The sequence below is a fragment of the Psammomys obesus genome, unplaced genomic scaffold (assembly GCF_907164565.1).
Source record: "Psammomys obesus unplaced genomic scaffold, mPsaObe1.curated_primary_1811, whole genome shotgun sequence".
In the NCBI taxonomy this organism is placed as follows: Eukaryota; Metazoa; Chordata; class Mammalia; order Rodentia; family Muridae; genus Psammomys; species Psammomys obesus.
The window spans coordinates 2,358,705-2,385,259 of record NW_026585686.1 but is presented as its reverse complement, the minus strand read 5'-3'; the positions used below and the strand labels follow the sequence as shown (position 1 = coordinate 2,385,259).

At 39.1% G+C, this 26,555-nt stretch overlaps 1 protein-coding gene across 1 annotated transcript in view; it reads left to right on the top strand.

Annotated features, from left to right (window-relative positions):
* The window catches only part of Adamtsl1 (ADAMTS like 1), a 398,322-nt gene that overhangs the window by 30,081 nt on the left and 341,686 nt on the right, over positions 1–26,555 (top strand). The window contains exon 2 of the mRNA XM_055629652.1: positions 1,964–2,091. Coding sequence (XP_055485627.1) covers positions 1,964–2,091 — 128 coding nt within the window. The remainder of the gene's footprint in view (positions 1–1,963; positions 2,092–26,555) is intronic.

The window sequence follows — 26,555 nt, the reverse complement described above, 5'->3', positions numbered from 1 at the left end:
CTTCACTTCTTCAGGTAGGACACAGGCTATGAGGATGCTGACGGTGTTCTGTTACCTGTGCTTTGTGTCTCCAATTTCTGGCAGCTTATTAGAGAGGCAGTAACGCAGGTAGTTTTAGGACACTACTGTGAGAAGTCAGGGATTGCAGGAAATACCCGAAGAGTACAGGGCCTCGACTACATTCAACAGAAACAACGATCATGTATTTTCCAACTGCCTTACAAGCATATCTCCTGTACCTTACCATGCCCGCTGTGATGATAGATGGTGTGAATAAGAAGCAAATAACATTAAATAAGACTAGGAAAAAGGCTTTAAATTACTATTTTTTTTAATTTTGGTCTTACATGATTTTTAAAAATATTTGTTGTGATAAAATGTACTTAAAATTGACCACTTTAACCACTTTTAAGTACACACAACTTAGTGGCATCAAGAATTCTCACATTTTAGTGCATCAATCACCACCATCCATCTGAGGAACATCTTACCATTCTGAATGGAATATCTAAACCAATAAACACCAGTTCCTTAGGTCTTTTGTGTTAGTCCTTAATAACCATCTTTCTATTTTCTGTGTCTAGAATATGGCCGCCTAAGGTACTGTGCATGGTCGGAATCACTCATGTAAGGTACCTTAGGCGGCCATTCTAGTCACACTCAGTGTATGTCCTTTGCACCTAGCTTATCTTATTTAGAATAGTGTCTTCAAGGCTCACCCATGTTGTTACACTGGTCACAGTTTCTTTTTAAGGCTGAGTAACATCTCATTGCATGCTTGATCTACATTTTATTTGCATCCATCTATGCATACATTGAGTTGTTCCTACTTTGACTTCTCTGTGAATTAGCTTTTAATCTCCTAAGTAAGTCATTAATGTGATGTATTTTCTGTATTCACTTTTCTTAGGATAAGAAAACAACCATAAAGGGTCTGTGTAAAAGTTTCTGTAGCCAGGAGGGCCTGGAACCAGGATATTCTGCTGAGTAGATCATATCTTTGGCTTACAACCTTACACATCCTTGCTCCTCTTTCAGTGATTTACTATTGTAAGTTAGGTATGTGTCAGTTAAAACCCTATTTACATTGCTGCAGAATATAGAATTAATGCTTTACTCCAGCACTAAGCTCAATTTAAAATCATTCAGCTAATCACCTAGGTAGGGTGTGTGTGTGTGTGTGTGTGTGTGTGTGTGTGTGTGTGTGTGTGTGTTATGGCATGGCTATAATGTTATCTCCATTTGGTAGAAAGAGACTTGGGGGTTATAAGATATTTGATTAAAAGCCAGTAAAACATAGAATCTACACCCAAACTCATAGTTTCTAACGGTGCCACTTTTGCTGTTAGCTGAAGTCCAAACATTACCTGTGAAGACTGTGAAGTCCAACACAGAGACCAGAATATTACAGCAGTTACCTTTACAGCTGATGCCCTGTTTCCTAGAAAATTTTTAAATAACAAACCAATTCATTTACCTGGAGGAAATCTCTGCCTGACTAAGATCATTCCATATAGTTGTTCCATTTAACAAATATGAAACCTGAGGATGAAATTGCTTCATAAAAGATGTTGATTGTGTATGCCATGGTGGGGTTTGTGAAGCTGTGTTGCTGGGTGCATGCCTAACCTTCAAGAGCCTCCGTTCCCTGCAGGAAGGAGAGTACCCGGATCCAGGGCAAGGTGACATCAGATCAGTCTGTCTGTCTCTCGTTTAGATACCTCTGTTTATGCCTTTATTTTCCAACTGGCCTCTTAAGACAATCTTTATCTTAGGTCATTGCCATTATAGTTAAACTCAAATATCCCTCTAGTCAAATAGACATGCATATTAAAGTGAAAGAATTGGGTGTAGGCTCTCATTTCACGTGTGACCATCATGGACAGACAGGCACCCAGAGTTAGGATGAGTGTTCAAGTTAGGAAGGGACCATGATGCTAACCAGTCCTCTCATCCCTTGCAGAGTTCCAGGACTGTGCGCTCAGAGGAGGACCGCGAAGGCCTCTGGGATGCCTGGGGCCCTTGGAGTGAGTGCTCCCGGACCTGTGGTGGAGGTGCCTCCTACTCCCTGAGACGCTGCCTGAGCAGCAAGTAAGTCCTGTTCCTCTAGGGACTTTCAGAGTCAGAGGTAGCTACCCTGAAGCAGAGTTTTGTAGGTGGGGTTATGCAAACCATTGTGTTACTCTTAAAGTAAATGAATGGAAGGAAAAGAAAAGGAAGACACAACAAATTAAGCTTTACAGGTATTTGGGTTGTTATGATCATCTCTAACTACGTATTTAAATAGTGTTATGTAGCAAACAACAGAGAAGTCATATTACTTCTCAGGAAAATTAAGTTGTTTATGTTACTTCTGGAAGGACAGTTTATTGTTGGAAATGGTTCTGGACTCATTAATTAAGACATGGAACTCTTCATAGAATGTATGAGTAACGGTGCTAATAATAGCATCAACATTCCATTGTTACCAGAGAGTTTGCAAATGAGTGATTTGTTGGCTTTGTTTTAGAGCCTTTCTGGTAGCCAAATATTCCTTAAAGCTGTGAAGTTCAATAAATGATGGATTTTAATATAAGAAGGCTTAGAAAGATAGAAATTTCAATAGAAGCTGTGGCATGGCCGGAAAGAGAGATAACGCAGAGATAGAAGTTGCTAGCGTCTTCTAGGCAGAATGGAAAATGCCTGGGGCCTTAGAATGGAAAGTTTTTACTAAGAGTAATAATAATTCAAAGCTGCTTTCTGAGCTGTGTGGTCTATGACTAGATTTGTCTCCAAACTATAAAATATGAAGTACCATGGCAATATTTTTTAATGAAAGATTTTATTTGACAGTGAAAAGTGTTAAAGGCAGCATGAAGAAGGAACATTTGGTCAAAGTCACTATGCAATATAAAGTGTGAAGCAGAAGAATCCATGTATACACTGATTCTCTAACACATTTTAAAGTCTTAACTAAAAGGTTTCGTACAAGTGTATATTGTATGTTGAGCACATTCCCTCCATAGCACCCTACTTTCCCTTTTGGCCCCTTTCACTCTTATAATTGCCCTTTTTGGAACTTTGACAGATTTACTCTTACTTTTACATCATACATATATATATATATTATATATATATTATATATATTAATATATAATTGTATATATATGTATTAATATATATGTATTAATATATATACAATTATATATTCTATAATATATATGTATTAATATATATAATACATATTGTAATGGGATGTATTTAGTATTTTCTGATAGCTGTCATCCAACTCTCTCCAGTTTGTCCCCTGGACTCTTAGCTGATCATGTCTGCATATCATATATATATATATATATATATATATGATATAAAAGAGAGAGAGAAGTTTATGTATTTGTATAAAACATGAGAATCACAAATGAGATAAAAATAAACAGTATTTGTTTTTCTAAGACTAATAGGATTAAGCCTAGTTATATACATTTTCCTGCAAAAGACATTACTATTCTTTTTAGCTGTAAAATTGCATTATACATGTTCTGTATCCATCTCTCTATGTTGGGCACTGAGGATGGTTTCATGATTTAGTGGCTAGTGCTGCAATAAACTTTGATGTGCATGTGTCTCTGTGATATGTTGACTTGGACTCCTTGGGTAAATACTCGGGAGTGGGGTAACTATTTTTTTCTTGTCTTATTATTCCCATCTAAGACTTTAATTATTACCTTTTTTAAGAGTGGAGGAAGTAGGCATGCTTGTCTTGTTCATGAATTTAGTGGGAGTGCTTGAGTTTTTCCTAATTCAGTTTAGTGTTGGAGATAGGCCTATCATGGAGAGTCTTTGCTGTGTGAGGGAAGTTGCTCAGCCTCCTCAAGGCTTTCTCATGAGGGGAGACTGGGTTATGTCAGAGCCCTTTCCACACTTATTGAGATGATCCTGTGATTTCTGTGATTATCTCACACTTATGTGAGATAATTTATTGACTTACACATGTTTTGACATGCCTCCATCTCCAAATGAAGGCAACTTGATCAAGGTGAACAGTCTTTTAAATATAATCATGGATTCTCTTTGCAAATAGGTTCATCAGACCCTTTAACCTGTAACTTTCTTTTCTGTTGTAGCTTTTTTGGTTATAGTTTCTGGATAATACTGGCTTCATCAAACAAGGGATTGATAACCTCCCTTCCTTTTCTGTTCTGTGTGGTAATTTCATAAGCAATGCTTTTAGCTCTTAATTTTTAATTTTTTCTTTTTAGATAACAATCCTACCATAAGTTGCAAATGATCTATATTCTGAATACTCCAGAACTTTCCTGAGTCTTTCTGTACCGAGTTACAACACTCTAAAGACCTTCCATCTCCTATCCCAGTAGACAAACTCTTTTCTTCTATAGTGTAATCATTTCCTAATTGTGCTTACAATTTTATCACCTCTGTTTGCATTATTTTAGTTGATTGGTCTCTTAATTATCTTTATCTTGTTTTAGGTCTTCTTGTGTCTCCAAGGATATTAGAAATAGGTTTTGAAATACAACTTCTTTCTGCAATATCTTCTCTTCCTCCTAGGTACCTTTCATTTGCTATTTTTTGTTTTTTGTTTTTGTTTTTTTCACAAGGGATCAACCCTGGGTCCCACATGCTAGGCAAGTGCTCTCCCAACTGGGATACACCCTAACTCTCTAGTGCCCATTGATCTCTGACAGTCCATTCATTAGGGGGAAGCAGTTCCTCTTTTGATGTTGTGGCAGTGCTAAAGAGACATAGTTAGGCTTGGTCCTTTGCTGGCTATATGAGCAGACTGTTCAGTCACAGTTGGTGAGATCAGTAGGAACACTCTCCTGTGCTACCTTATCTGGTATTTCAGCAGAACACTACTGGAAGCTCAGCATATGGGTGGGCTTGTTGCTTCTGAGTAGAATTATCGTTTGAGTTAGGGTGTTGTATAACTCTAGTACCTAAAGGAGACACTTCTCTTTGGAAAGCTTATCTGACAGCAGCCCCTGTTTCTGCCCAGCAAGGGGTTTTGATCCTACCTTTCAGAGTGCAGAATATTACCACCTATGCTCTCAGCTCTCAGCTCCAAGGAGAATACACCAGGGTATCTCTCTAGGTTTGGATGGTTTTTAGTCAAGAAATAACTTTTATCATTACTTTAGTCATATATCTTGCTCTAAATCTATTTTGCTTTTTCTCATCCTGGCTTAATTTTAGTAGGTCATATGAATCTAGAAATTCATATACCTTGTTTAGGTTTTCAAAATTAAGGAAGTAGTTTTAAGGTGTGTCCTAAGGGTTTTCTGAATGTGTTGTAGTGAATTCATTTTTACTTCTGATTGTATTAATTTGGATACTTTCTCTCTTTGTTAGCTTGGCTACAGACACATCAATCATGTTTGTCTTTTCAAAGAACCCACTCTTTGTTTCATTGTGTATTACTGTTATGGTTTCTATTTCAATAATTTCCACCCTAATTTTTTTTAATTTTTATTCTTTATTAAATAGAGTTTATTCACTTTGGATCTCCTCTGTAGCTACCTCCCTCCTCCTCTCCAAATCTCACCCACCCTCCCCCTTCTCCACCCATGCCCCTCCCCTAGTCCACTGATAGGGGAGGTCCTCCTCCCCTTCCTTCTGATCTTAGTCTATCAGATCTCATCAGGAGTGGCTGCATTGTCTTCCTCTGTGGCCTGGTAAGGCTGCTCCCCTCTCAGGGGGAGGTGATCAAAGAGCAGGCCAATCAGTTCACATCAGAGGCAGTCCCTGTTTCCCTTACTGGGATACCTGCTTGGAGACTGAGCTGCCATGGGCCACATCTGTGCAGGGGTTCTAGGTTATCTCCATGCATGGTCCTTGGTTGATTATCAGTCTCAGAAAAGACCCCTGTGCCCAGGTTTATTTTCTGTTGCTCTCTTTGTGGAACTCCTGTCCCCTCCAGGTCTTTCTATCTCCCTCTTCTTTTATAAGATTCCCTACACTCTGCCCAAAGTTTGGCTATGGGTCTCAGCATATGTTTTGATACCCTGCAAGGTAGAGCCTTTCAGAGTTCTTATGGTGTATCTTTGATTCAAGAAATTTGTTGATAACCTTTTGATTTACTGGGAAGAATGGGACATTACATTCACACACTATTACTACTGTCTTGGAGTGAATTTATGACTTTTCATAGAATTGTGTTTTGTGAAATTTGGTGTACCCATGTTCAGCACAAACACACACACACACACACACACACACATCTAAAATTATATAATCATCTCGGTCAGTATGAAGTGACATTTTTTTATGACAAGTTGTGAGGTTGAAGCTTCTTTTTTTTTTCAGATATAAGAGCAAGTTCTTGTTTCCTAGTTCCATTAATTTGGAACTCCTTTTCTGTCTTTTCACCCTAAAGTTGCATGTACCTTTGATGATGAGGTATGTTTCTAGGAGGCAACAAACAGGTTGGTTAGTTGGTTAGTAATTGTGTTTTGACTGGGGAACTGATATCATTAGTATTCAGTTATTTTAAAGTATATCTCAATTCCTGTCCAAATTTGACACGACAGTGTTTGTTTTATATTATTATATCTTATTATTCTTTCCTAGAAGCCTACTTCTAATGAGAGAAAGAAAAAGAGTAAATCCAGATGGTAGAGAAAGGATGGGAGGAGGAACTGAGAGGAATAGAGGGAGGAAAAACCATAATCAGAGTATATTATGTGAGAAAAGAATCTAGTTAAAATTAAGGGAAAAATATCAAAAATAATAAATAAAAAATAAAAGCAAGCCATCTAGAGCCAAAAAAAGAAAAAAAATACATTTAATAATATTGCAAATATTTACCCATGACAATGACATCCTTCTCTCATATTTAAGTTTCCATATTTCTCAGTAATATTTTTAATTTTTAGTAATTGTCATGTATATCATATGTTAATTGATGATGGGTTGGTTTTTTTTGTAGTAAATGTTATTTTAGTTTTTATTCCCTAAGTAATATTGAAACATACATATATGGGAATATAAGCATATGGAAACATTTATTTTATATCATATCAAAATTTTCTGAAGCGAATTATTAATGTTGGTAGTTTTTTGTACATTCTTTAGGATTCCAGTGTAAAACTCTTGTCTGTTATTTGAAAACTATAGAACAAAGTTTCTTTCCTCTTGTGCCTTTGTGTCTTTCTTTGATCTTATTTCGCCTGCTGGACATTATGGTACAATGTTGGGCATCATTTTTTTTTTCATTTTTCAGCTTCTGGAAGAAAGTGTTAAGTATTTCATGATGTGGTATGAAGTTAACGGTTTGAATTTTCTTAGCTGGCCTTTCTGTGACTGACAAATTCACCTCCAAAATTTTCTGTCTTTTCAGGAATAAATGTCAAATTCTCTCACTAAACAAAAAGAAAGAAAGAGGAAAAAGAAAGATAAGATTCTTAATTACTGCCTTTGTGTGTGACAGTGTTTCTTTCTTCCTTACAGATTTCCATACACATTCTCTGTCCTGTAGAGTGTTTTAGTTATAACATGATGAAGTGGGGGCGGATTCTGCTCCTGTCCCTTTGGTGCTTTAAACACCCCTGAACCTAAATCAGCCTCTCTTTCTATAGAACTGGCATTCAAGGCCCTCTAAACCAACTGAGCAAAGCTCATCTGAACTCACAAAAACTAAGGCAGCATGCAGAGTGCCTTCACAGGTCTGCATCAGGTCCTCTGCATCTGTTCTAGAATCTTGTACCTTTTCATGGGGCTCTTTTCCTCCTCTTAGTTTGCCTTGTCCAAATCCTACGTGGTAGTTTTTGTTTCCTCTTACTATGTTTTATTTTGTTGTGTTTTGTTGGTATCTCTTAGAAACCTGTTCTTTTCTAAGGGGAGATAGAAAGGGAATAGATCTGGAGGAAAGGGGAAGTGGGGGGGGAACTTGGATAAGTAGAGAGGGGGAGGGGAAACTGTAATTAGAATATGTTTTATGAGAAAATCTATTTTCAATAGAAGGGAAAATATGAAATGTTCTCTATGGCTTTATCATGAAATTCTTCTCCTTCTGTGCCTGTGGTCTATAGATTTGATCCTTTCATAGTTTCCTATAGGTCTTATGTGTTCTATCATACATTTAAATGTATTTATCTTTATCAATGTCTCTGAGTTTCCCAATTTTTCTACCTTGTTTTTAATTATTGATATTCTGTCTGTTCCTTGACCTATTCTGTTACCCATGGAACTTTTTTGTTTGTTTGTTTGTTTGATGCAGTGAATTTCCATTCTCGGTGTACTTTTCTTTAGTATTTCACATTACTGAATTTCACTTTCATAGCTTGTATTGACCTCCTGGTTTCACCCAGATGTTTGTTTGTGTTCTTTGATAATTTGTGCTCTCTTTGATTTCTCCTAACATATTTACAACGACTCTTTTGAATTCTTTGTGACTTTTCCCAATTTACTCCCATTGGAACCCTTAATGTAGAGTTGGTGAATTTTGGAGGAGTGAGATAATCATTGCTGTTTGTGTTTCTTGTGATTTTGCATTGAGGAGGTTATTGGTTATTGGTTTCTCAGTCATGTTTGTTTTCCGTCTAAAATGTCTGCAGTGGTAAAGAGGGATGAGGTTGTAGCAGAGTTATGATGTTTTCCTGTGCTAGACTGGTATTCAGGGCACCAGGCTTATTCCCCAGATCTCCTTTGAGAACAGAATACTTCTGTAAAGTTACTATCAAGGGGTAGGTTCATACAGAACAGTAATAGTCAAATAAAAAGCAATAACCGTTTATGCACAAATCACTTCAAGAAGTAAATATACACTGATAGTCCTATGTATGCTAATGTATTAGTTGCCATGTGTAAGAGTAGAAATGATAAAACAGTGGACTAAGATTAGTGATTTGTATTAGGTGTATAGGAACAAGAGAAGAGAAGGAAAGTATGCATAGATGTGAGGATAGAAGGAATGGGAGGGAATGAGGCCATTTGGGTGAAGAAAGTGAAAAGGAAAGGAAAGGCATGCAGTCAGATAACCTAAAACAATAATGCAATCTGAACTGTCAGGATGCTAAGATGCAGTAATTCCATAAACCAGACTAGGCTATGTCATTTAGGAAAGCTTATGTAAAGGAAATAGAACAAGGAAAGAATTGGGGTGGGGTGGGGAAAGATCAGAGAGAGAACAAGAGCAGGGCAAGACAGAGCTGGCCTGGTAAATTCATATTGGGTACTAAGTAAAGGAGGATTAAGTGTGAGCCTGGCTGCATGGGAAATAAGTGTGGATGCAGTCTGACCTAATTCTGCTTCCAGTCTCTGGGTATTCTCTCCTGGGTTGCCAGGTGCGTGCCATGCCTCTCAGCCATCCTTCTGTGTGTCTCTGATACTGGTCAAGCCTCCTAAGTCTAGTTGCCTAATTGTCAACCAGGCTGACCTTTGGAAAGAGATATTGAGACTGCAGATATTGGTTGGGTTGCAAATGTTGACCCGGCCCCTGCGCTAGTCTTCATCATGTCTCCCAGATCAGATGAACCGCCAGTCCCTGTTCTCTGAAGATTCCAGCGTCAATAAAACTTCTACTCTACTGAAACCCGCACAGTGCTAACAGAGAGTTCCCTCCTTGGCCACCGGAGCTGTTCTGCTGGCTAGCTTTCAGGGTGTAGTCCTGTGACACTTTTTCGGAGTTCCCTGTGAGTGTGGTTTCCAGAGGGTCTCAGGCAACCAAGTGGCTGACTCAACAGGGGTCTATTTTATGTGGCATCCAGTGGCTGCTCTACCCTAGTGCCAAGTGCCAAGAGAAAGGGTTTCCCTGGTGTCGTCCCCACCCCCACCAGTGGTTCTGGATATCTTTCGCTTAGGTCTCTTTCTTTTCTTTTTCTGCCCTTTAAAATCTTAATGAAAGTACAGTGCTGATTTCTGTGTCAGAAATCTCCCTCAGAGCAAGGGGCTCCTCAAACTGAGCCAATCCTCCAGTCACACCAGACATACCCACTTTGTAAAACTTCCCTTTTGTACACGCTATTGTAGTTGGATGCATTTGGTATTTTCTGACAGCTGTCATCCAGCTTTCCTCAGTTTGCTCCCTGGACGCTTAGCTGATCATGTCTGCATGTTGTCAGCCGTCTTATGACTCCTCTCCTTTATATTTCATAAACACACAGCAAAAGTAGTGAGATGCAAGTTGGAGAAAGTGTCGGCAGTGGGAAACTCTTGAAATCAGAGTGTGAGTCAAATTCATCTGTTTGCTCACATGGGGTTTTAACAGCATGTAAGAGATACTAATAGCTGAATCTTGAGATCCAGCAAAAGGAACAATTTTGGCTCCTAACTAGTTTTCACTGAAAGTGCCATACACTGCAAAACATGACCAGGAGGCATATTTTGCAAGCTGTAAAGCCAATCCTGACATTTGTCCACTCTGGTAATTGAGAGCTTCATTGGACTGCCTCCATTGGCAAGGCCATCTTCTTTTGGTTCCAGCTGCCTGTCAACTGGAACCTGAAAGGACAGAATGGAGTTTATTCCAACTTGTGATTCACCTGTTTCATTAACCTTAAACATAAAAAGCTTACCAAATGTGCAATACATGATGCTACATGCAGATAATATAACAGATAACAATCTGACATTGGTAACAGCAAAATATACAAATTTGGAATGTGCCTACTTTGTAGTTTTTTTTTCAAATTAGCATCTTTGAGTATTCAATGAGAATGAGCCAAAACATGGAACTCCCAAAACTGAAAGGTGTGAGAAGCTTTCCTATTGCCCTAGCAGTATGAATGTTACATTGCGTTAGAAATGTTAAATGAGTGAGATTGAAAAGAAATGGTGGGAATATGTCTAAATCACGAGTTAGATTCTGTCGCTCAGCAAATAGTCAAGTAATGAGGGCAGGGGCAATTCAACCATACAAGTTTACCAGTGATCACAGGGTAAGTTTAGGTTAAACTGCTTAGATTCTGGTCCTCTTGATAGAAGCAACATAGCGGTTGATTCAGCTATTCAATCTGTGGTTAAAGATAGCTTTCTGAGAAGAGTGTCCCACAGTGGGACCTTACTAGCCTATTATACCCAGGTGGCACAAATTAGCTCACTGCAGATTTTACAGAGAGGGAAACCAAAGGCGAATTGATTCTTTGAATCTTTCAGGCCTGGCCATACGATTTCTTAGGTCATTTTTAATTGTGAATTTTCTAGCTCTATCAATAATAATTACCCTACCTCCACCTTGATAAAACTATAAATGGAGTTAGATTTCCCAGATGTTATGGAATAGATGGCCACCTCTCAGTTTCTGGAGTTAAGTGTGACCTCTCACAGACTGAAAGTTTGCTAAAAAGCCTTCTTTAACCTGTGTGGAGAATATACCAAGTGTTCATTTGATGATTATGTGGAAAAGGAACTCAGTGGAGGCCGGGAAGCATAACAATAAAGCCTTCAACCAACTATTGGTGCTTTAGTGCAGAAAAAGCCAGGCACTGGAAGACACTGACTGAGAACAATCCATTCCCGGTTTCTCCCTGTTCTTATTCTAGACAGGGATGAATTTGCCTAACACAGTTTTGGAGCACTCATAGTTACTTTTACTCATGACCCTCATTTCACCCTCTGACCTTTACTGATTTCTGTAAGATTAGATACAGTTTCACTGAGTAACTCAGATAATGTGGCTATTGCTTATCTTACATCACCAAGTGAAATATAATATTTGTTATTATTTTTCACTTGTTCTTGTGGTGGTACTTTATTTTATTTCCAGTAAATTAAGCAATTAGCCAACTACCTTAAAAAACCTGCTTTTTCTCTCTCCAGTTCTTCACCCTTCTCATAAACTATGCCGAAATGTTTATAGTGAATTCATCTTCACTATAGTGAATTCATGTTTTCTCTTTTAAATTTGATAGTGCATATCCATCTCTGAGGGCTCTAGATTTGTCTTCAGGCAGTTCACTGCACTTTGCCCATAAGGAGTTCCAGATGCCTAAGGCATTTAATGCTATGAGTAACATCATCTGTACCACTGTGTTAGGCCCATGCCAAGTCCCAGGTCAAGAGGGAAATTGCAGCTCATTTGAGATGGTAATGGGTCAAATAGCCAAATGTTCTTAAGAACAAAGTTAACCTTTGGGAAATTAGTTTAAAAAGATGTAAGCACCTTTTGAGAGATTTTTTTATTTTCTGAAAACTCAAATTAACCTAACAAACTGATTAATCTAAGGATGAATAGGTCAACGATATATATTTATTGATGCATTGAAAGTATGAATATTCATTAAATTCTGATTGAATAATGGACTTAAGTGAGACAGACAGATAGCTAGATAGATAGATGGAGATAGAGAAATAGATTATAGATAGAAAAATACCTACTTATAAAGAATGATAGCCCTTTTCAAAAGTTAATACATTTTGAATTGAGTGTTTGAGTTGGACAAAATTATCAGATGAACAAGAGATAAAAATCATCACCACATTATGGGGAGTGCCTAAAATGATAAGATTATTGTATTATTCCAAAGAGATGTGCTGCCAGAATGATGTCAACATAAACATAGAAAAATTAAGATAAATAGCTCCAAGTCTTACTCCATAGGGATGGAGAATATTATTTCAAACCCATTTTTATAGTAATTATGTAGGAAAGTAAGCTACATTCTTTGAATTTGTAAACAGATTTTCTCCCATGAAAATATATATACTTACGTAAATTTAGAATTTAGTTTCTATACCAAATAGTAATACCAAAAGGAAAAAATTCACCAATAAGAATTGGCTTCTTAAATGCATACTCTTTGTCTTCATCTTCTTTAATGGCATCTCATCTTCATCATGACATCCACATAAGCCTCATGGGACTCGTTTTAAGATTTTAAAGTCTGCAGCTCTAGTGAACTCTGAAGCAATATCTATCTCCCTTTCTTCATCTAATGTCACATGTGTGCTTTTTTTTTCCTTTTAAAAATGTTTTGGAGTTTGTTAAAATAAAGACATACACATTGAGAGTGGGTATGAATCCGTGTGCCATTTATATAAGGTGGTCTTTGCCTTCTGTGAATGAGATTGCTCATTTGAGGACATACGTTTAAGAGGCTTGAGGTTGTCTTCCTCTCACTTTTGTGGGTCATTGCCTAGTCTAGACGTACTTGTAAGACTTCTAATATTCCAGGTCATATATCTTGAACGCATCGTTCCAAGATCTGATCTCCTTTCAGGAAAGGCATGCACAAAGGGTAATGACTGAATGTTGAGGGCCAATTTATGGTTTGGTTTATCCCATAAACCGGTTTGTTGGAATAAAAGATGGTTGAGAAATGTGTTTGATTTAAAACCTTTACTTGTTAGATTGGGAATCTGTAACTCATAGTTTGCTTTCCCTCCCCCTGAGTATATAAAAATTCCTTATTTGGTTTGTTCAGTAGGCCTTATAAAGTCTTTATTTCCTCTCAATTTTAATTCACCCATCCATAAATATTTATTATGCTCTCACTATGTATCAGGCAATTACTAGGCGCAAGTGGAGCTCTAAATGCAGAAGGGAAAGAGTCTTCCCTAGAAATAAACCAGTTAAGATTTTATCATTGATTTGTACTGATTGCAGCTTAAAGTAAAAACATTTCTCCAATTTTCATGAATAGTAAAGTTGATGGTCAGTTGTATTTATATGTTTTTGTAGTCTCATACAACCTTATTTTCGACACTTTCTACCTTAACTAAGGAATCCTTTTTGTTTTCCTGATTACATTATAAGCACTATTCTTATTTTGCCTTTCCAGTGTTTAACACATAGCAGATACTTATGTGTTTCCTGGTTTGCTTATAATCTATATACATGATATTTAAATGTATATTTATTTCCTTAATCTATACCCCAAGAAGAAAGAAGAAAACAATCATGTACTGATAGAAACCTTATACCATACAACCAAGGTCAGTTGAAGCAGAGTGGAGCAGATATTTCAGGCTTGAATCTAGACTGAACTAAGTAAAGTTTTGCAGCATCCTCCCCCACACCCTCAATACACACACACACAGATACCCACACACACTATCTTTGGTACTATTATTCCTTTTAGTATCACTATTTGCAGATGATATGATAGTATACCTGAGTGACCCTAAAAATTCTACCAGGGAACTCCTACAGCTGATAAACACCTTCAGCAAAGTGGCAGGATACAAAATTAACTCAAAAAAAGTCAGTAGTCCTCCTGTATACAAAAGACAAAAGGGCTGAGAAAGAAGTTAGGGAAACAACACCCTTCACAATAGCTACAAAAAAACATAAAGTACCTTGGTGTGACTCTAACCAAGCAAGTCAAAGACTTGTATGAAAAAAAATTTCCAGTCTCTGAAGAAAAAATTAGAAGAAGATATCAGAAGATGTAAAGATCTCCCATGCTCATGGCTTGGCAGGATTAACATAGTGAAAATGGCCATTTTACCAAAAGCAATCTACAGATTCAATGCAATTCCCATCAAATTACCAACACAATTCTTTACAGACCTTGAAAGAAAAATTCTCAACTTCATATGGAATAACAAGAAAACCAGGATCACTAAATACAAACCTGTACAATAAAATATCATCTGGAGCTATCTCCATCCCTGATCTCAAGCTATACTATAGAGCAACAGTAATAAAAACTGCATGGTACTGGCATAGAAAGAGAATGGTGGATCAATGGAACCGAATAGAAGACCCAGAAATAAACCCACACACATATAGACACCTGATTTTTTACAAAAATGCCAAAACCATACAATGGAAAAAAAGATAGCATCTTCAACAAATGGTTCTGGTCTAACTGGATGTCTACATGTAGAAAAATGCAAATAGATCCATGCTTATTACCCTGCACAAAACTAAAATCCAAGTAGATCAAAGACCTCAACATAAAACCAGACACATCAAATCAGTTAGAAGAAAAAGTGTGGAAGAGCCTTGAACTCATTGGCACTTCCTGAACAGAACACCAACAGCACAGGCTCTAAGAACAACAATCAATAAATGGGACCTCATGAAACTGAAAAGCTTCTGTAAAGCAAAGGACACTGTCATCAAAACAAAACGACTGCCTACAGATTGTGAAAGGATCTTCACCAACCCTATATCTGACAGAGGACTAATATCCAGTATATATAAAGGACTCAAGAAGTTAAACAGTAAAAAATCAAGTAATCCAATTAAAAAATGGGCTACAGAGCTAAACAGAGAATTCTCAATAGAGGAATATCGAATGGCAGAGAAACACTTAAAGTAATGTTCAACATCCTTAGTCATCAGAGAGTTCACCTTACACACATCAGAATGGCTAAGATGAATAACTCAAGTGACAACACATGCTGGAGAGGTTGTGGAGAAAGGGGAACCCTCCTCCACTGCTGGTGGAAATGTACAACCACTTTGGAAATCAATCTGGCGCTTTCCCAGACAATTAGAAATAGTGCATCCTCAAAATCCAGCTATATCACTGCTAGGCATATATCCAAAAGATGCTCAAGTATACAACACGGACATCTGCTCAAACCATGTTTGTACCAGCTTTATTTGTAATAGCCAGAAGCTGGAAACAGCCCAGATACCCCTCAGTTGAGGAATGGAATGGAATATTACTCAGCGATATAAAACAAGGAAATCATGAAATTTTCAGGTAAATGGTGGGAACTGATAAGATCATCCTGAGTGAGGTATCCCAGAAGCAGAAAGACACACAGGGTATATACTCACTCATAAGTGGTTACTAGACATATAATATAGGATAAACATACTAAAATCTGTACACCTAAGGAAACTAATCAGGAAGGAGGACTCTGGCTAAGATGCTCAATCCCCATTCAGAAAGGCAAAGAGGATGGACATTGGAGGAGGGAGTAAACAGGTAACAGTACAGGAGCTACCACAGAGGACCTCTGAAAGGCTCTACCCTGAAGGGTATCAAGGCAGATGTTGAGACTCATAGCCAAACTTTGGGCAGAGTGCAGAGAATCTTATGAAAAAAGTGAGAGATAGTAAGACCTGGAGAGGACAGGAGCTCCACAAGGACAGCAACAGATCCTAAAATTCTGGGCACAGAGGTGTTTTCTGAGACTGATACTCCAGCCAAGGACCACTCATGGAGATGGCCTGTAACCCCTGCACAGAGGTAGCCTATGGCAGTTCAGTATCCAAGTGGCCTCCATAGTAATTTAGACATGGACTGTCTCTGACAGGAACTGATCAGCCTGCTCTTTGATCACCTCCCCCAAGGGGGGAGCAGCCTTACCAGGCCACAGAAGACAATGGTTGTCCTGGACATACTTTGTAGACGGGGCTGGCCTCCCAGCAATCCACCTCACTGAGTTCTGGGTTTAAAGGTGTGTGTCACCATGACCAGCTTGGATTTCCTTCATTTTAAGGCAGACTAATATGCCATACTTTATCAGTCCATTGGTCATCAGTGAACATTTAGAATAACTAATGTTTCAGTGACTGTGGGGGTGCAGACATTTCACTATGATCTTGAATTCACTACGGAGAGATAGTGTCTAGATAGATAGTGTCAGATCCCCTAGTATGTCTATTTTTAATGTTTTTAAAGGGATGTCTTTGCTGTTCTCCATATGGAACACCCTTTCATACTTTTACCAGTAATGTGCAAGTGTTTCCTTCACAAGAACACCTACATACGCAGTATTGGTGGGCATGCAAATGTGTACAGCTATAGCCACAGTGGAACACAGTGTGAAGGTTCCAGTTTGCTCAGTTTACCACTCCTGGGCATGTAGCCAACAGCAGTGAAGTCATGTAAAAGCTATGCCTGAGTACCATGTTTATCACAACCCAATTCGTAATAGCTAAGTTATAGAATCAGTTTAGGTGCCTATCAACAGACGAATAAAAGAAATCACATGCATGTATATATGTATATAATTTTATCCATATGTGAATACATGCAATGGAGTTTTATACAGTCATAAAGAAGAATGAAACCATATTTTCATATTTTCCCATATCCTTTATGGGAAAATAAACACAACTGGAGACCATTATGTCAAGCAAAAAAGTCCAAATACAGAAAGATAGGTGTCATAAGATGTGGGTTTTTTTTTTTTTAATGATATGAATTGATGTTAAAAGACTCCGAAAGTAGATGAGGAAACTACTGGGGAGAGGGAGGGGGACTAAAGTGAAGACAAGAGAAGAATGAGCAAGAAAGGGTATTGGGGGTAGAATACCCAGTAGAATCGCAATATAAGAAAGCATAGAAATACTATAGTGAAACTCACTAATTTTCATGACTGGTATAATAAATTCTGTTACAAAGTATTTCCTTTGCCACCAATATATATCTTTTGTCATTTTAAAAACTGTCATTCAAGCAAAAATGAAATGATACCTCACGGTTGCTTTGATTAAGTTTCTGTATGTGTGGAGTATGCATGTGTGTGTATGTGTGTTTGCATATGTGTGTGCATATATGGGACGGGGGAGGGGGGCTCATGTTGAAGTTGAAAGTCTTTTTCAATCACTCACCTGTTTTATTTCTTGGAGCTCACCAACCTGACTACTCTAGCTAGTCAGCTTGTTCTGAGGCTCTCCTGTTTCTGCCTTCCAAGTCCTGGAATTAAAGGTAGGCTGCCCATGCCCAGTGGCATTTATGTAGATTCTGGGTATCCAAAGTCCAGTCCTCATGTTTGCTGCTGCTCTGGCAAATGCTTTAACCACTGAGCCATCTCCTCAGCACCAGGTAGCTTTGATCTTTATTTACATGAGAGATGGTGAGACTGAGTATCGAGTCATATGCCTTTAAGACATTTATGTTTTCTTTTGAGAAATATCTATCCAAAAAACTGCTCATTTTTAATCGGGTTGCTTTTTTTTTTTTTTTTTACTTCTTATGTATTTGGGTATTAGTCACGTATCCAGTGTGGTTTACACTTGCCTGTTTTTCACTCCTGTTGTCTGTGGGTTTGGTGTCATATTCAAGAAATGATTCCGAAAGGCAGTTTTATGTAGTATTGTCTTGGTGAGAGCATATAATTTCAGGTCTCATGCATAAGTAAATCTTTGGCACATTTTCAGATTTATTATTACATATGGGTGAATGGTGATTCCAGTTTTATTCTTTAGTATGAGCATATGAATATCCAGTTTCTCCAAAGCCATTTGTTGAAGAGACTATCCTTTCCCCATGGTGTATTCTTGGCACCCTTGTCAACAACCAGTCAGCTGTGGATAAGTAACTTTACTTCCGGATGAGCTGTTCTGCTGAACTGGTCTATCAGGCTTTATACTAGTTCCATACTGTTTTATTTACTATAGTTTTATAAAATATTTTGAAACGAGAAACTGTGACATCTTCAGCTTTGTTATTTCTCAAGATTGTTTTCACCAATGAGATTCTTTTCTGTTACAAATGGCCTTCGGACTTGTTCTCTTTACTAATTATGAAAAAAAATGCTGCTGGAAGTTTGAGAAGGATTGAATTGGATCTACAAATAGCTTTGCTCATTTTGGCAGTGTCAGATCCCTCCTTGTGAATGCCCTTGAGCTTCCTTGTTTCACCTTTACTTTATTTCATCAATGGTTTAAATTTCTTTCTACTGAATTAAGCTTATTTTCCTGTAACTTATTTTTTGATTCTGTTGTCAGTATGACCCTTGACCTTTCTGTATAGTCCATTACCTATGTATAGAATTACAACTCACTTCATATGTGTTTTGTTTCTTGTAATTTTACTGAATTTTTAAATTAGCTGCAAAAACATTTTGTGGCATGCCACCCACAGAGGCTATTTTTCTTCTTCCACTTTGATTTGGGTACCTTATATCTATTTTCTGGTCCCATTGTCCTTGCTAGGACTCTGGGACCATTTGTACAGAAATGGGCTTGTAGGATTGTCTCTTTATTCCTGACCCTAAAGAAAAAGCCAGAGTATGCATTTAGCTTCTGGAAAGAAGGGTGTTACGCCTTGAGGAAATTTCCTCCTTTTCTTAACTTTTTGGGAATTTCTTCATGAAAGACACTAAATTTTGCCCACTAATTTTTCTGTATTTTTTGAAATGACGTGTGGTTTTCTTTTCCTTTTTTTGTTATAGAGGTCGCTGTACTTTAAAATGACATAGCAAGCTTTGGAAAATGCAAAGTCTGGGCCCTAAAGAGAACAATTAAGGAAAAGAAATCTATAGGGGTAGAGCCCTGCCATCAGGATTTTTTTAAAGCTCTTTAAATCATTTTATTTATGTAAAATCTTTTTAAATTATGTATATAAAAGCTCAAATTAAATTATGTATATAAAAGCTTCAAATTATGTGTACTTGGGTTAGAACTATTTATCTACTTAAGAAAAACATGAAGTGTGTGTCTTTAAAGTGGGGTAATAAAGAAAAAGAATTCTCTTCCTTTTTATGCTAAAATTCTTCATCCCGTTTTCTGTCGAGTGACACTGTCTGCTATGTAAGAGAGAAACGTGGTTGCTAATATGCCAAGATATGAGTGTGGTAAGAGTCTTGTCTCACTGTGAGCCACATGGGTAACTTTTCTAGGTGGGTGTATAGTTTTACACTCAAGGTCAGCTCTGCCCTAGTGGTAATTGTACCAAATAACTTTGGAGATATTCTTTCAGTGCATGAATTATGCTTATCATATGGTCTTTTGAGCCTCTAGGTCATTGATCGTGGTACTGCATACTTATAACCTCAGTACATAAGAGAAGAATCAGGAATTCAAGATAATACTTGGCTACATAGCTAATTCAAGGTCAGACTAGATTACAGGGGTTCCCATCTTAAAAACAAAGTGACAACAAAAATGTTCCAGTGCTGTTGGTGATTGATTAGATAAGTGTTCCGGGGGTTGTATGGTTTGTACAAACAGTCTAGGACATTTCCCTCCAAAAATATCATTGACCTTCTTATGGAAGATATAAATTTTAGGTCTTCACGTTAAATTCAACATCCATCTCACTGGCCCTCCCCTTGGCTGAGTAGTGAAAGAAGAAAAATACTTCCTGGTTCTACTTGAATGGATCTTCACCCATATAGTTGCCCACATTAGAGCAACGGAAGGCCACGCCAGCCCACATCTCAGCATGGATAGAAAAGGGCTCACAAGGACTCCCCTGAGTTGAGGAGCTACAGGAAATTGAAGGCTTTTTAGAGAGAGCACATGAGTTTCCTTCAGAATCAAGCTTCCTGATAGGTTGCTCATGCCAAGGTGGTCAGCCCTATGCCTACCCATATACATCAATACTAGTTGGACCCAATAGGACATATCACAGTAATAATTACAGAGGAATCGCTCATGAATTTGAGAGGGTGTGGGGGGCTTGGAGGAGCTTGAAGGAAAAGAGGGTAGATAAGATGAAAATACATTGTACTCATGTATAAAAATCCTCAAAAGAAACATTTTAAAGGAAATTGAAGAGTTATGTAACTTATTTGCATAGTTCTAGTCAATGAGATAAATGGCAGGCAGGTAGGCATATAGATAGAGAATGGGTAGATAGACACGAAGGGCTTGGGTATTATTAAGAGAAAGATAGGAATATGAGAATAGTGAGAGGTGCTGTACAGTTATCTTTATAGGACAGAAAAGATAACTGTAGAACAATATGATGCTCCATGCATGATCATCACATCATTTGCTGTCTCAGAGAGTTGCAGAGTCAGTCTCCACATTGGGGCTACGGTTGTACTCCCAGTCTGGGCAAAACCTAGAAAAGGTGAGAAGATGCCCATGCTACAGACATCAGGGCTCCCAAGTGAGAGTTTCATTGCCTCTGAGATAGTGATAATCCTGCTTTGTCAATGATCTCTTTTGTTTGTTATAAAACAATTGACTTCAAATCTTGGCTTCATTGTTGTCACTCTTTGTGACATTAGTCATTGTTTTCTTCAGTGTGCTCACAGTTGTCAAGCACTTCTTGGCCTAGAACAATAGAGGAATTCAGCAAATACATGTTGAAAGAATATTGAAGGTGCCCTTCATCTATTTATTTATTTTTAATTTATTCATTTATTCACTTTCCATCCTGGTCATAGCCCCATCCCTCCTCCCTGGGAAGCCCTCCACTTCCCATTCAACCCAGCTCATCAAGTCCTATCAGGGCGGATGTGTCCTCTTCCCCTGTGGCCAGGCAAGGCAGTCCCTCCAAGGGGAAGTAATTGAAAGCTATACCCTTCATCTTTAAGAATCAAAATGTGTGGCCTTGAAAAAGAGACACTTTCATTCCAGATGTGTAGTCACAGCCTGTTTTGTTGCTACATAGATAAAAGGACACAAACCCAAAGTTGTCCTTAATATAATAGGTAGGGCCTGATGCATGCTGGGAAAGTGCTTTATTAGTGAGCTGTTTTTACCAGCCCAGTAGAAACGATTGAAGGGAAACTGCTGTAATTGGCTAGAACCCCATTTTCCAGTAGACATCAGGGGGACACGGAAAGCCTGGAGAACTTTTTCTCTGGCCAAGATAATTCCTAAGTTCTCAAGTGTTATATCTGGTGAGTCTATTAGAGAGAGCACTAGCTTTTCATAATAAACATTTTCCTCATGGGGAGGATAGAGACCTTGAATGTGTTGTTAAAACACACTTGTTTTTATTCTCTTTGTCTCTTTTGGCTACCAAGCACAGATAAGAACATCTGTAAATCTTAGGACATGGGAGTGCATCTTAAAGAGACAGCATAAATGTCTATCCTCCCGGCGGGTAGCAAAGGCAGCAGCCTACCCTGAACCTCCAACTCCTCCATTCCCATTTCTGAAAGGCAACAAATGCATTAGACGAGGAAGGCATCCCCGTGGGTGTCAACTCATAAAGACAGGCAGCCACAAAGGAGAGGGAAGGTGCTGCCCTTGGGTGGCTACTTAGTTTCATTTTGAACTTTCCTCTCTCTCTCTGATGTTAAAAGATTTACCTCAAGATTTGGGGCTCAAAAATCGGGACAAACAAATGTGATGGTGAAAGTTAAGCCTCACTTGAAATTATCTTCATAATGTTTTCCTCTACATATTCCTCTCTTCTCCTTTAGCCATTAGTTCCTGCCTCCCTCCTTTCTTCTTTCCTCTTTCTCTCCCTCATTGAGCTCAGTAAATGCTTATAGAATGCTAATAGTACAACAGCCATCTTGCTAAGCACTGCAGCTCATAGAGTAAGCACATAGATCACCAAGAGACAAAATGGGGTTTTCTGAAAATGATCAAAGGCCTGGGCAGCTACAGAGATGTTTTCTAGTCCTTTGAAATTATGCTCGCTAGGCCTCTTGTTCTGATGTGTGGTCCAGGACACCTACATGACCCTCCCTGCCATGTATTTTTTTTAATTAATTAATTAATTTATTATTTATACAGCATTCTGACTGTATGTGTGCCTGTGCACCAGAAGAGGGCACCAGATCTCACTATAGATGGTTATGAGCCACCATGTGGTTGCTGGGAATTGAACTTGGGACCTTTGGAAGAACAGCCAGTGTTCTTAACCTCTAAGCCATCTCTCCAGCCCCATGGTGTTTAATCAGAATCCTTAATGCTACTTAAAGCCACCTCCACCTCAACATTGAGCTATGTCTATAAAGTGATATCACCACCTTCACAGAGTCTGGATATGTCATAGTTCCTTTATGACCCCATCCTCTCTAGACTACGAGCGCTGTGGTCTATGATTTTTACCTTGTAAAATCTGTACATAATAAACCTGTACATAATAAACACTCATCAATGTTGGGTGTTATTACTGGGCATAGAAATTTGAAATGCTGGGGTGGGAAAGAGCTTGTTCTCTAATATTCCTCTCTCTAGTCAGATTCTTGCTACCCTTCACAGAATGCCCCAACTAAGGCATCTCTACAAAGGTTATTTCTCTCTGCTCTTTTTCGAACTCCTTTGGAACTTAATATCCAAACTATATCCGCTCGTTGCATGTGCAATTGTTGCGTGTGCAATTCTCAGCACTGTCAGTTTGTTTCAGCTAACTAACAGCTGCACTGAGGGTCAAGGGACGTCATCATTTTTTTGTATCTTCCTCAATGTCTTCCTCCCTGCTGGCTTGTACTCAGTGTTCAGTGACTGTGTTAGATGACTATGAACCAGAAAGCATTATACAAAAGCTTGTTAACCAGGAAGCACTGTCTGAGGGCTCATTTTCACTGTGGGAGTGTTGACTATATTTGTTTCGTTAGATGATCTCAGCTGTGTACACTGAGCAGTGCCTGGCCTCACTTGAGGTGGACATCGTCCTTACGGTTTGCAATATGATAGCTCTTGCTGTTCCTTTTCTCTTCTCTTTGTGAGCACACATGTGCACCCCTTGCTTTGTAAGCCTGCCCCGTGTTTGGGAATGCCTGCTAGTTTGTTGCAGCACATTTTACATAAAGAAGAGGTCATATATGTGAAAGCAAACTTGTTTGTGGAAACAGCTTGTCAGTGATTTCTCTAGCTGTGATTTATAACGTACTAAACGCTCATAATGGCAAGTAAAACAATTTGAACCTCTCAAGACAAACTTCAAACTTCAGCATAAAAGATTCTCACATGTCTCTAAGTTTCGAGTTTGCAGGACTGCGGCTCCCTGACTGCGTCTCAGGAATATGCCAAAAGGTCCAAACACTTTCTTTTTTAATTAATTAATTTTTTACTAATTACAGTTTATTCACTTTGTATCCCAGCTGTAGCCCCCTCCCTCGTCCCCTCCCAATCCCACCTTTCCTCCCTTTTTTTCTCCTATGCCCCTCCCCCAGGCCACTGTTGTCTGAGGTTGAAAAGAGATTACACAGCCACAGGAAAGGCCAACTTTCCGTGCGCCTTACAGTGCTTTCCCTGAACCCACATAATCCCCATTTTGAACTGAGCCTCCACATTAGTCCTCCCCCTTTTCTCTCTCCCTCTCTCCCTCCTTTCCTCCTTCTTTCCCTCCTGCCTCATACACCAAATTGGGGGCCCCAAGCTGGCAGTGCACTCAGTATGTGCTTAAACCAGGAAGTTGTTACAGAGCAGACGTGTTGAAATATATAACTGAGGTTACAAAAATATGTAACAAATGCTTGTAACTCTGGTTCCTAATTTATGCTCCCACCAGCCCCTAAGTCAGTTTAAAACTTCTTTGAAAAGACAGCTTTAAGATGGACTACACTTTGGGCTCATTAGGCCGCTTTGGAGATTAGGGCAGTTGTGATGCCTTGGAATCACTCAGGGCTCTCCATCCCCAGCATGCCTCCTTGAAATTTTAGAACAGAAAGCATTTTCAAATGTTACACTTCTTAAGCTGTCATATAATTTGGTTTGTATACCTATCTCCCGGGATAAAAAAAGCATCCCTTCCAGAACTAATTCGCCTGAAAAGCTAATGGAAGAGTCAGTAAAAAAGAAACTGGCATTCTGCACGGGACAGGGGGGGCTTTCAGCCAAATGCTCACCGGATAGAGATATTTTCTATGTATTTTTGAAAGTCCCAAAGCACCAGGAATTCCTGTCTCTCTCCTCTTGTGGTTTGCTTTGTTGTGTGAATGTGTGCATGTACTGTGTCCATGTGTTTGTGCCCATGTATAGGTGTGTGTGTGTGTGTGTGTGTGTGTGTGTGTGTGTGTGTGTGTGTAGGTATATAGGTGTGCATGCTCAGACATGTTTCTGTGTAGAGGTCAGAAGTCAACAGTGGTTTGTCTTACTCTTCCTTTCTCTACCTAATTTTTAAGGTCAAGTCTCTCTGTCACTATACCTAGTATTTACTGGCCGGCAAGTCCCTAGGACCCATTAGTTTCTACGCCCCTAGGACTTTACAGTGCCTACCGCTATCTCTAGCTAGTAGGTGGGCACTGCCTGTCTGAAGTTCTGTCCTTGTGCTTATACAGCACACACTTGACCACTGAACTGGCTGCTCAGCCCTGTCATCTTAAGGTTACTTCTCTACCGGTGTAGTAGGTGTGCATTATTTGCTAAATTTGAGTGGCTTTGTTGAATGAACGAAGTTTGGTCTCAAATGGTGTGGGGGGGGAGGGTCAACAATGTAGCTACAAAGAAATGTAGCTAAAAAAGAAAAGTAAAGATGCCTTTCACTAAGATTAGGTTTCCGTAGGTAGATGTTACCAAATCACATGACTGATTCAGGAGAATTTTGGGGGTTGTCGCTGTTCAGTTTTGTTTTGCTTTGTTTCAAGACAGGGTGTTTCTGTGTCCTGGACTCACTTTGAGGACCAGAATGGCCTCGAACTCACAGAGACCTCCCTGTCTCTGCCTCCCGAGTTCTGGTGTTACAGGTGTGCATCACCGCACCCAGCTTAAGGGGAATTTTGTAAGCCAGTTTCTTAATATTTGAAGTAGATGATTCTGGGGTACATGGTAGAGAGAGTTGGGCTCCAGACCATGGTCCAGAGCTACTGGCACTCACTTACTGTTTGTTGAAGGCAATTCAGATCTACCAAGATTAATAAAGTACTCACTAGGTAGTCATATTAGAACATTTCCAATTATTTCAAGACAGAATATACCGGAGATACAATGTAAGCAAGGGTTTGTGAAGACACTTTTGAAGAGACGGTACTTAATTAGCTCTTGCTGAAATAAGCCCTCCCTGAAAGTGTTTTACTATTAAAATATATATATTTGCCTTTTGTTTAAGAAACTACACTGGAGATAACTATTAACTCTTTCAAATGTGGAGCAAAAGATAGCGCTTAAAGGGATGCGCTCTTATATGCAAGCATGGAACAGAGCCTAAGGGAAAGGTTAGCTCCTGAGAGCCCCTCATCTTATGCATGTGTGGCCTGGTATCACACACGTATTTCTGCCCTCTGTGGTGAGACCTGATGTTCCCTGCTGCTACGCATGGGCGCCAGTTCCAGGCCAGGTTTCCAGCATCCTCTTTGAATCCAGATGAGGACAGTGTGCAGCTGGAGGTACACTCACAAGCCCCCAGAAGTTCAGGTGGCTGTGTCTTCAAGGGCTGAGTGGGTTGGCATGATGCAGTGGCTCCCGAAAGGACCCGTTCCCCTTACAGCTCACTGGCTTACACTGGGTTCCTGCAGGTGACCTCAGAGCAGCTGCATCTGGCCAGAGGGAGGGCACACCCCTTCTAGAGTGAACTTAGCTGGCTGAACAGAGCCTTCCGTGTGTGAATAAACCCCTGTTGAGAATGACACTCTTCCTGACTTTGTCATCTCTTCTTCGGTTGCCAAACTATGATCATTGAAACCAAGACAGTAACACCAGAAACCAGAGGAGTCTGAGGGTTTCGTATGTCAGAGAAAAAGTTGCCCCGAGGCCACGCTAATCTCAGCATAAGAGAACTAAAGACTAATTAACACATAAAGAACGCTTTGTGATTGGGGTGTCTTCCGTTCTTTGAGAGAGGAGCTTGAGTTCTAGGTCAGTGGTAGGCTAAGAGTGAGGTGCTGAAATGATCACATCTTCTGGTCAGTGGGGGCTGTAATGTATTCCAGGCTTTGTCTTTGCTGTTATTTCACACTTGAGCCAGCCTCTGTGCTCACCTGGCACTGTGCTTAGCTCAGCACAGTCTTCCAAGTGCTTCAGTTTGCACTGGGGGGACTGTGTCTCTGCAAATCTCGCTCTACTGAAGCACCGTAACAGCTCTCAGAAACAATTTGGGTCAAAATTTCTGTAGTTTTTCATCTCTAGAGGTGATATA